Below are 12,174 nucleotides of genomic sequence, written 5' to 3' on the forward strand. Positions count from 1 at the left end.
TGAAAAGATCTGAGGCACAAAAGAGTAAATTCACAAGAAAAAGAAACACAAACTCAAACCAGTCCACTTGGTAGGCGAACAGAAGTATGCAGAATCTTAATGTTTATTGATATGGGAGCAACTCTTGTAGACTGAATCTGATTGGTTATTAGTATTTGACAGAGTCTGGTAAACTGAATCTGATTGGTTATTAGTACTTGACAGAGTCTGGTACACTGAATCTGATTGGTTATTAGTACTTGACAGAGTCTGGTACACTGAATCTGATTGATTATTAGTACTTGACAGAGTCTGGTAGACTGAATCTGATTGGTTATTAGTTCTTGACAGAGTCTGGTAGACTGAAGCTGATTGGCTGGTGGTTGGGTTTAAACCCTTGTAGTCAGATTCAGGCAAACTGACTTTTACTCTTGCTTGAACAGGATGTAAATTTTGATCATTTGCATAATCTTCATTTGTCTGAAATGGAAAATAAGAATTATTAAAATGTTTGTAAGTAAAGTGTTTGTGAAAGTAACATCTGAAGCAAATCACTGGCCTGTACCTGTCTGGAAGATTGTGTCACTGTTCCAGAGCCTGAAGAGAGAAGAGATTGCTTTAAATCACATTCTCTAAAGACAATGAACAAAACCACAACCCATTCATTTCACATCCATAGTGTTGAGGAACTACTGTATATTTACACGTGTTAATGCATATCTTATTTACACTATGCATCTTTGAATAATTGTTGTAATGCTTTTTATAATTTGTGTGACTTTTGATCGGTTGATTTGTGGGTTCAGTGATATCTTTCACATCTTTTTCATACTTTCTCATGTAAATAAGCATGAGACAGTTCATTCATGTGACTTTGGCAGCATTGGTTGTTTCTGCACTGGTTTGAAAAGAAAACACATTAACACTTTAACATGTGTGAATATAAATTAAAATGTGCTTGTTTGTTTGCAGTACCTTGGGTCTTTTTTTCCCACCATATCACTCCAGCTGATAAAAGGCCAAAGAGAAGCAGCACTAGAGCAACAGGCACGACAGTCGTGACTAGGGGTATAGTTGTGAATCCTGGAACAGAAACACACACAATGTGTCACAATATTTTAAACCATATTCTGCCCATTTATACTTAATTTACTGTAACAATTTTGTACATTGTTTATCTTGACAATAGCATTGTTCTCTTATTATACAGTTGATATGCAAATAGTTGATCTTAAAGTGTTGGTCGTTGCTTTGTAGTTCTCTCAGATGATAGATCAGGAGTAGTTTCACTCTCCCTTAAGGTGTGAATTGTGGGCAGAGCTTACTCATTATAAATGAATGTTCTCCCTTCATTTTCGGTTTGTAAGTATCCTTAACCTAATGGTGAACACCCGAAATTGTATATAAAACAAAAAGTGGTACAGCTCCCACATACTTTGACACACAGGGGTGAGCCTGGTCTCATTGGAAAGAAGAGATTCTCTAGTTTCAGATTGATTCTAGATTCTGACTGGCACAAAGTTACAGAGGCTAGAATGGAAGTTTTGATTTTCACCTGAGATTTTTAATTAATCTTATTTCTCTGGAACATGATAGGTAACATTTAACAACTGAGGGTCATAGCCTCATGTCTTGGCTTTCACCAAAAAAAATCAATTCAAAAGACCCAAAAATGGCTTCAATAAAACTATTTTTCTACGGACATGTCCATCCGGTCATGTGTTTCTTGATTACTTGTTTACTGTATAACTGTGAATTAAAAGACTGTATGCTCAGTTTAAATGGCCTAAAACAAACACAGCCTCTCTCTCTACTATTCTGTTGTGTAAAGAGGCCTGTAACCTGACACCCTGAGCTGTGAGAGTGAGAAAAGGTTGAGGATTGCGCAATAAACCCATTGCGGACGATTTTCACGCAGATGCAAGCAGCAGAGAGGGATGTCCTGGCCAATTTCATTGCTATTGGAAGGAGTAATTGTCAGTCAAGGGAGGGTTCCCAAAAATGATGTCATGACATCATTGGCTTCTCAGCCGTCTATCTCTGCAATACAAGCACCGATTGGCTCAAGTGAGGGCTTGTTTGATTCGTTACGCCCTGGGCATAAATATGACATACATTTAGAATTTTTGAAACCCCCAATGAGAGGTTACAGCCGAAAAAAAAAAAAGATGGTGGCGCACCACTGTTTCCAATTTTTCGGAATATTTGCAGGGGCGACCAAAGGATTAAAAGGCTTACAGATTCCAGTTCCTTGGATCTTTGGGGATTTTTGTGGAATATTTGCTTTGGAATATATTACCTCAGTAAAGAAAGGGATGCGTCTAAAGGTAAGGGAAAACTGGTCTAGCGCCACCTAGGTCAGTTTTCTCCAAAAAAAAATTTCTAATAGTATGACGGCTATGAATCATATTATGCTTTGTGCGTGGGCTTAAAAAATATTGAGAGTATAAACTTTACTAGAAACATAAGTTTTTTCGTGTTTTTAGAGGATTTAATGCTTAAAAGTTACAATGAAATTATGCAGCTTCAGCCCCTAGCGGTAGTGTTCCACATATGGAACGGTGTTCACCATGTCTAGAACTGTTTTGGTCTAATTTACCAAACCTTATTTTAAATCTCACTTTTGGTTGACTGTACATATGTGTTTCAAACCCATCTCTGTAGTCACCTTTACCATCATATGCACTCTCGTTTACAGATCAGAAGTCACATTTCCAGTAACTTCATCTACCCTCCTCTGCTGTCTGAGTCCCAAACAGTGGTGATAGATGGGCTCTGTAATTGCCAGCCTGCCATAAGAAAAGCTGATTTTATCTTAGAGATTCGCACTACTCCCGATTTTCTGGCACTACCTGAAACCTGGATATCCCCACAGAACACAGCTACACCAGCTGCTCTATCCTCTGCTATGCATTCTCTTACTCACCACAAGAAATGGGTAAGGGTGGTGGTACAGGTCTACTGTTGTCAAGAAGATGGTGTTTCATCTTCAGTGTCCTCACCTCTTGCCTTTTCCGAAAAGAGATTCCATTTTGCATCTCTAACTTTTACAACTCTCTCATTCACAATGAAAGTACAGGGAGTTCTCTCCTAACAGATGGAGGAATCATCTCCCCAGATTTAAAACTGCTGAATGACTGCATGAGTCAGATCTTTGTTTTTCTTTCTGGTCATCCTCTCCTTCCTGTAGTCAGGTTGTTACTACAAGAAAACCATAACAACCTCAATTTCATCAAGACTGCATAGAATTGCATCAATTTGCAAAGCAAGGGATTAAACCAAAGCAAAAGACAAATCATCAACCACAGCTGAAGTATGATGGACAATGTGCTCATCACAGATGGCCTGAATAATAAGTTTGAAAGAAAATCTATGATAAAACTCTCCTGACTGAAACCTGTTCATTCAGTTATACATTTTTGTACCCAAAACTTTAAATATTCACAAAAACAGAAAAAAACTTTGAGTCTATACTTATTAATATGTCTATACTTACAACTTTGCAGTACAACATGAAACAAAATAGGCAGTAAACATCAAATAACCATTCGATACTTAGAAAAGTCCAGTTTCTAGATTGGCAGAAAACATTCCTGTATTTTGTAAATACACAATAATACATTTACCTACGAGTTGTTAAATTGCAACAGTTCAGGCCTACTGTTGTGTTTTATGGCTTGATCTGGTAATGAAATGGTCCATTAAATGTTTGTGAAGAAAAGTCCATAATCGACTCACTCTGTCATCCAGGTAAGTTATTTCTTCTGTTTCTCAATATTAAGCTCAAAATTAAATTCTTCAGCACTTCAGCAGTTCTCAAGACTCAGTGAAAGGCTTGCCATCTTGTTCCATGCATGAATCTAAGTCCAGGTCACAACTTGTTCACAAAAAGAAAGAAAAAAATTAATTGGGCTAAAAAAATAATAAAATCAACAACAATTTTAATCGTTTCTAAACTGAGTAAGTTAAACCACATTTTCTTTCTTTAATAAAAATAAAATCTTGCTGAATATCTTCCAGTGCTGACTCCTTGATCTTCCACCTCCATGTTTCACAGTTGGTATTAGGATTTTTTGCAGAATTCCTGTATTTGGTTTACACTAAACATCTCCTCTGTTATGGTGCGTAATAATTCAGTTTAAGACTCATCTGTCTACAGCACATTATTACAGAACTCTTGGCCTTTCTCTCTGTTCTTTCTCAAACTTCAGTCTTGTCCTCATGATTTTTTTAAACAGTAAAAGTTTTCTCCTTCAGACCTCCAATGATATTTAAAGTGGTTCAGTCTCTTACTGATTGTAGATTCATGCACTTTGACATCAACTGTAGCACAATCTTGCTGTAGGTCCTGTGATGATATTATAGGGTTTTTGGAAACCTCTTTAATCATCTTGCAGTCTGGTCTCAGGTTGAATTTACTTGGACGTCCTGACTTGTCCATGATGGCAGGTGTTTTAAATGTTTTCCACTTGTAAATGATTTCCGGACAGTGGAATGTCTGATTATAAATTCTTTTGAAATCTTTTTATATCTCTTAGCAGACTCATAAACATCAACAATCTTTGCTCTGAAGGCCTCAGAGAGCTCTTTGAATCTCACCATGGTGAAACCTCTCACTTCAACATTTAATAGCAAATCAAACTAAATATCTGAGGTTTATATAGTGAATAGTGAAGTGACATACCGCTAAGTATGGTGACCATACTCAGAATTCGTTCTCTGCATTTAACCCATTCAAAATGCACACACACAGCAGTGAACACACACACACACACACACACACACCGTGAACACACACCCGGAGCAGTGGGCAGCCATTTATGCTGCGGCAATGGGGGGCAGTTGGGGGGGATTCGGTGCCTTGCTCAAGGGCACTTCAACAAGGGCCACAACTGCGATTGAGAATAAATAAGACAAACTTCTTCAAAATGCTCTGTAACAATGTTCTAATAATTTACACCTGATGTGATACACCTGTAGGTCATTTTATTTATTTTACGTACATTTTACTCACAAATTTGATTTTTATTTGACATTTTATAGATCATTCAAAAAAGACTTTTCTTTGGTTTTATTTGTTTAGTTTTATTACTTGATTTTTTTTTCAATAATGTTAAAATAATATTTAAATGACAATATATTTAACTATTAAAAAAAAAAAAACAGGTTTTGATGGGGTCCTAATTCTGTTCACATGACTGTATATGTTAAAGTGTACATGTAAATTTAATATTGTGAACTTACTATTTTTTCCTTCAGGATTTATTTATTTATTTATTTATTTATTTATTTATTTATTTATTTATTTATGTCTGTAATGTGTGTATTCTGTCTGAAATGTGTGTATTCTGTCTGTAATGTGTGTATTCTGTCTGTAATGTGTGTATCCTGTCTGTAATGTGTTTATTCTGTCTGTAATGTGTGTATTCTGTCAGTAATGTGTGTATTCTGTCAGTAATGTGTGTATTATGTCTGTAATGTGTGTATTCTGTCTGTAATGTGTGCATTCTGTCAGTAATGTGTGTATTCTGTCTGTAATGTGTGTATTCTGTCAGTAATGTGTGTATTCTGTCAGTAATGTGTGTATTCTGTCTGTAATGTGTGTATTCTGTCTGTAATGTGTGTATTCTGTCAGTAATGTGTGTATTCTGTCTGTAATGTGTGTATTCTGTCAGTAATGTGTGTATTCTGTCAGTAATGTGTGTATTCTGTCAGTAATGTGTGTATTCTGTCTGTAATGTGTGTATTCTGTCAGTAATGTGTGTATTCTGTCAGTAATGTGTGTATTCTGTCTGTAATGTGTGTATTCTGTCTGTAATGTGTGTATTCTGTGACATGTTCATCATTAGAAGGTGCTGTGATGTTGATGGTTAAAAGGAAATGAAGTCATGGTAATGGGTCTGTAGTTACTTCCTGACAGATCTTTGTGTTTGAAATCATGGGTAAAAAATCCTGGTTTCATTTTTGATGATGGTTTAAATTTTGACCGACAAATAAATTCAGTCGTCAAAGCTTTTTTCAGCTGCGTCTTCTTTCTAAAGCTAAGCCCTTTCTTTCTTTAAAAGATTTTGAAAAAGTAATTCCTGTTTTTATTTCATCTAGGCTGGACTACTGTAACTCCAGGCCATCGATGGTCTGGCCCCGGCCTACCTCACAGAATTAATAAAGATCTACCAGCCAGATCTCTCCGCTCCTCTGGACATACCTCTCTGGTCACTCCCAAATACAAATATAAGAAGTTTGGAGGCCTGTCATTTGCCATCAAGGGACCAAAGCTGTGGAACGCACTTCCAGCACACTTACGATCCATCACTATGCTGAGTGTTTTTAAATCGCAGTTGAAAACTCATTTATTCATACAAGCTTTTAACACGTAGAGACTGTTTCAACTGCTGTTTTATGTTCATTGTCTTCTTATTTTTTTATTATTTTGTTTGTTTTACTGGAAAGCACCTTGTGCTCCTTTTGGCTGTTGTAAGGTGCTCTATAAATAAAATTTGATTGATTGATTGATTGATTGTAACTGGCTTTATTTTGGGATCAGCCAGACAGCTTTATCCCGCTTGCAGCTTGTCCAAAATGCTGCAGCTCGACTCTTGTATGGGGTAAAAAAGAGGGAGTATATTACTGCTATTTTACACTCACTACATTGGTTGCCTGTTTGTTTTATAGTGGATGTTAAAATTCTGCACCTAGTTTATTAATCTCTGAATGGTTTGAGATCGTGCTTTCTGTATTGCTGCCCTAAGCTCTGGAATGCTTTGCCACTGTCCATTAGACAAGCGTCTTCTCTTAATATTTTTAAGTCCAGGATAAAGACATTTTTATGTTCAAAAGCGTATGGCTGATGTGATATTTGTACAGAAGTTGTAATTAATTGTGCTATATAAATAAATTGTCATTGTCATTGATAGTTGTTAAAGCACAGGGCAGAGCAGCAGGTTTAAAATAAAATGGTAGATATTCTACATACCCTGAGATGGGGGAGTGATGGTGGTTTTGTGGGTAGTATAAGTTAGTAACTTATCTGAAATAAAACAGAGACAGATTTAATGATGTGAGAGAAATGTGAAGAAGAAGTCAGGTAAAAAAGTTTATACCTGTTACTGAATGTGTCGTGTCCCCATGGGTTGGAGTGAAGTGTGTGGTGTGTGAGACAGAACTGATGGTGGGATCAACTGGAAGAAAGGAAACAGGCCATTTATCACTCTGAGTTTACACCCTTATTAAATCAGGTCTATTGTACAGAACATCACAAAAGTCTCCACAAGAGGAAATGAAGACTTTTAATACATTTAACTTCATTTACAAAACATTGCCATTTCACACAGAGAGAGTGAGTGAATGTGAGTGTGTGTGTGTGTGTGTGTGTGTGTGTGTGTGTGTGTGTGTGTGTGTGTGAGAGAGAGAGAGAGAGAGAGAGAGAGAGAGAGAGAGAGTGTGTGTGTGTTTGTGCATTAGTGTGTGAATAAGTGTGTGTGTGTGAGTGTGTTTGTGTGTATAAAGTGTAGCGATTTTGGCTCGCGAATCAAGGTAAATATTTATAAGTAACTATAACGTGTTATAGTGACTCTAAATATTTTAACCTAAGTTGAAATTAACGGTACTGGAATTAACGTTACACTTATTTGGTCTGTTCGTCCGGCGAACAGGCCGTGTACCTTTATTAATTCTATGAAGGCGGTATCTTCCCGGCCAAGAAAGATTCGCTTTCCTTTTACTGTATACCGTAATTTAAATTAAATTAACTTAATAGAGCATGTAGTTCAGACCAGATGTTGCAGGTACCTTAGGTGAGCGATACTCAGAGACAATCACTTGTGGCGCAAAAATATGGCATTTAATGAATGAGACAAACACAACATAAAACTAACTACACAAACAAACAAAAGAAATAGGGAAAACAAAGATGAAAATAAAATAAAACAAAAGAAATTAAAATTGGGGAAAGGGAGAAAGAGACTGGAAAGAAGAAATTAGAGAAAGGAAGGAAAGGAATGGCAAGCTTAGACTTCAAAATTAAATCACACCCTAACTGGGAAATCGTCACAGAAACTTAAATTCACCTTAAGATTCAATGAAAGATTCCTACTTAAAATTACGCATCTAAATTGGTTTATAAAGGAAAAGGTTACTTGCATTGGCTTACTGAACAAGAGTCCGGATGCAACAGAGAAATCTCTGAAAAGTCAGTTAGGGCGGGGTCAGACGTTCTTCCAAGTTCTCCTGAAGATCAGAGCAGTTGTCGTTCGTGGAAGTGAAGCTTGCTGGAACTTCTTTGAAGGAAGATGGAGTCGTCTCCAAGCTGTTCCGAAAGTCTGACCATGGATTAGTGGTGTTTGTGACAATTTAAAGGTCGCGAACTCCACCCATCTTTGGGGAGATGACCAATACTTCGGTCAGGATTTTGGAGGGAAAAACTCCCTTTGTTTCAGGTGTCTGTGGGCGTGGTTTAGCTATCAAACTTTTAGATGACTTTAAAGTTTGATCCAGGGTGTATTAAGATGGTATGGCGCCTTTCGTTCTCAAATAAAATACACCAGTGCTTGAAAAATGAGTAACTGATAATTTTGTGGTCATTTGGATACTGAACATGAAGGGTAATGACGGTATAAAGGCAACGGTACATTACATACACAGATCAGTAATCAAAGGGTAACTGATGTTAATACGATATTGTGTTCTTATAAAGGCAAAGAAACAAAAATGAAACACAGAACAAGATGCACTTTCATTAGGGAAGTAAAAAGAAAACGATAGCTTCGTATACATTCTGACATCAGACCTTAAAGGGGCATACAGCATTAGAACAGGTATACATTAACATGCCATGATCAGTAATTAGAGTATAACTGATGTTAAATACAATGTTGTTTTCTGACACATGAATAAAATACACCCTTGTCAGGAAAGTAAGGAGTAAATAATATTAAGTCAGGCAAGCCTTAACAGAAGAAACACATTACAACAGGGTTATAAGAATGAGAACCTTAGAGTATCTTATCTACTTGTTTTATTAGTAAATGTCTCATTGTCTGTGTGTGTGTGTGTGTGTGTGTGTGTGTGTGTGTGTGTGTGTGTGTGTGTGTGTGTGTGTGTGTGTGTGTGTTCTGGTTTAGGGCCCCTATGAGTCGTTTAGGGCCGCATGGGGTTATCTTGTCTTTGTGTAGGCTCCAGTCATTCTGGAGCCAGGTGTGTGTGTAAAACTGTGTTGCTCATCGATTAATTGAGGAGTAGATGTTGAAATTTAGGGTGCCTGGGACATGAAATCTAAAATGACCGGTACCAGACGCCACAAAAGTGCATCAGTACATGCAGATGTGTGAGGGTGTGTGTATTTGTGTGTGTGTGTGTGTGTGTGTGTGTGTGTGTGTGTGTGTGTGTGTGTGTGTGTGTGTGAGAGAGAGAGAGAGAGAGAGAGAGAGAGAGAGAGAGAGAGAGAGAGAGAAAATGTTAAAATGAATGTGTGAGTGAGTGTGAGAGTGAGTGTTTGTGTGTGTGTGTGTGTGTGTGTGTGTGTGTGTGTGTGTGTGTGTGTGTGTGTGTGAGTGTCTGAATGTTTGTTTGTATGAGAGAGAGAGAGAGAGAGAGAGAGAGAGAGAGAGAGAGAGAATGTGTGTGTGAGAGAGAATGAGAGAGTTAGTGTGTGAGTGAGTGTGAATGAATGTGTGTGTGTGTGTGTGTGTGTGTGTGTGTGTGTGTGAGAGTGTCTGCATGTTTGTATGTATGCGAGAGATAGAGAGAGAGAGAGAGAGAGAGAGAGAGAGATTTTTTTTTTATTTTGAAAAAGACCTTTATTTCGAATGCTCAGTTTCAAACATGACCGATATAAGGTTTAACTTAACTTAATGCAGGAAAAGAAATAAATAAATAAAATAAAAATGAAATAAATAAATAGAATAGCTTTAAAAGTTTCTGTGCGAAAACTATAAAAAACAAATGTACATGATGTTCTTTAAGACATGTTCTGTGCAAAATGCAGTTCATCATTAAAAACTGAGCAGAGTGCATTTTTAATGCACCAGATTTTTTCAAACATCGTCAAGTTCGCCGTTTTCTTGTAAAAGTGAAAGTCCACTAGAATCCTGGACTTCATCATTGCTGTTGTCACCATTTTTGCATCATCGCTGCCTCTTTGTTCCACTTTATTTTTTCGGCTGATGTAAATGCCCATCTTTGCCTGACCCACGACAAAGTTTAAAAGCTGGCATTCTGTTTGCCTTTTCTTAGTATATTTTACCCCCAGGATAAAAGTTTGGACTGAAAAGGACTTGTTAAAAGCACTAAAAACAGTCTGCAAAAGGGTAAAAAGGGGTTTTAGTCTAAGACACTGCGTAAAAGTGTGAAATATTAAGAAGATAAAAAGGGACACTTGTGACTTGTCTCCGGACACAGGACTGAAATAAAAGCATTAACAGCAATGATTCCGTGCAGGATTCTCCACTGTAAATCTCCAGTTCTTTTAGTTAATGGTGGCTTGTAGAGTGTCCTCCACTGTGGTCGCTCTTCCTCCCTCAGCCCGAGGACAGAGCGCCACGGTGTGTCCACTCTACCATTAAGACTGTTCTTGTTAAAAACCTTAACACAGGCTTTATAAAACATTTTCCCAGAGACCATGTAAAAATCCATATTTGTGATAATTTTACAGTCTAAAAAGTGACCAGTACTTCCCTCTAAGTCTGGAGACAGAGAAAGCTCAGGAAAAGGGTCCTCCTCGTCCGGCTGTTCAGCCCCCCCACAGTACTCCACTAGCATTTGTTGTTCTTCTTGTGAGAGAGCAGAGTGCCACCTCTGAAGTAACTGTGCCACGATCCGTATTGATCTCACTCCCAGCCGTGCAGCTACTCCACTGGTGTTTTTGAGCTCTGGTCCAGCAAGGTCCACCAGGTGTCCCAGCGTGATGAGACCAGACGTTTGTAGAGTCTGAGTGAGGGCACTGTCAGCAAAGTCCAGGCGAGCTCCGTAGATGAGGGGCTCCTGAAGTAGCCAGTATAGTGAGTTCGGGTCTGAGGCTCTCTCTGTCCTAAAAAGTCTCCACACTTTAAAAACATTGTGATAAAAAACAGGTAGTCTCAAAGTGTTCAGCTTTCGAGGGTCCATCAGGAACAAGGGTTTGCCAAGTCCCAGATCTAAAAGATTTTAAAATAGTACTGGTCACACATTTCCAACTTACAGACATTGAACCACCTAAAAATCTCTGTAAAAACTGTAAACGAAAGGCAGCGGTTCTGCTCTGTAGGTGCACTACGCCCTGCCCACCTTCATCTTTGGGTAAGTATAAAACACTCTGGGGCACCCAGTGCAACTTATCCCAGAAAAAGTCTAAAAACATTGACTGGATTCTCGCTAAAAGTGTCACAGGTGGGTCCACACATGCTACTTTGTGCCAAAGGGAGGCCGCTGCTAGGTTGTTAATGATTAGCACACGTCCCCTGTAAGACATCTTTGGTAAAAGCCATTTCCATTTATCTAAGCGACCTTTCAACTTTAAAAGTGTCCCTTCCCAGTTTTTGTGCATAAAAGTCTCTTCTCCCAGGTAAACTCCTAGATATTTAAAACCGTCTCTTTTCCAGAGCAGTCCCCCCGGGATTTTGGGTGCACTAGCTGACCAACGCCCGACCAGAAGGGCCTCGCTTTTATCCCAGATGATCTTGGCTGAGGATAATTTGCCATATTCCCTGGAGACTAGTGTGACATAGTGTGTCAATATCAATCTGTTGGTCCAAAATCACCACTATATCATCAGCATAAGCTGACAGACGGAGAGCGGTCCCACAACCCGGAAAAGAGAACCCTTTCGATTTGTTTCTTAGCATGTTTAAAAATGGTTCTATGGCTAGGGCGTAGAGCATTCGTGACAGAGAGCAACCTTGTCTTACTCCCCTGTACACTTTAAAAGGAGCACAAAAGCCACCATTAACTTTCAGTACACTTTCAGTGTCACAATACAAAACTCTTATTTTGTTTATAAATTCAGAGCTAAAACCAAAAGCTTTAAGAGTTTTCCATAAAAAATCATGTTCTACTCTGTCGAAACGCTTTCTCCTGGTCTGTGGAGACCAGACCTACTTTCAGCCCAAATAGTTCTGGGCACTTATAAGGTCTCGAACCAGCGAGATGTTGTCAATTATAGACCTCACAGGTACACAGTATGACTGATTGTATCACCTCTTCCAGAACACTTCCCAGTCTGGT

General features: G+C 38.3%; 1 protein-coding gene across 2 annotated transcripts in view; it reads right to left on the reverse strand.

The window, feature by feature from the left end:
- LOC125139443 (CMRF35-like molecule 3) overlaps window positions 1-12,174 on the reverse strand; it is a 16,260-nt gene continuing 4,086 nt past the window's right edge. Inside the window, exons 3-7 of one of the 2 annotated variants that reach the window (XM_047803603.1) lie at window positions 7,080-7,157; window positions 6,953-7,006; window positions 955-1,062; window positions 545-576; window positions 6-459 (exon numbers count right to left, since the gene is read on the reverse strand). In XM_047803603.1, the coding sequence (XP_047659559.1) occupies window positions 97-459; window positions 545-576; window positions 955-1,062; window positions 6,953-7,006; window positions 7,080-7,157 (635 nt within the window). In that variant the 3' untranslated portion in view covers window positions 6-96. Of the gene's footprint in view, window positions 460-544; window positions 577-954; window positions 1,063-6,952; window positions 7,007-7,079; window positions 7,158-12,174 lie in introns of both variants that reach the window. The other variant, XM_047803604.1, reaches the window with a different exon arrangement.

Source organism: Tachysurus fulvidraco, chromosome 18 (genome assembly GCF_022655615.1).
Source record: "Tachysurus fulvidraco isolate hzauxx_2018 chromosome 18, HZAU_PFXX_2.0, whole genome shotgun sequence".
In the NCBI taxonomy this organism is placed as follows: domain Eukaryota; kingdom Metazoa; phylum Chordata; class Actinopteri; order Siluriformes; family Bagridae; genus Tachysurus; species Tachysurus fulvidraco.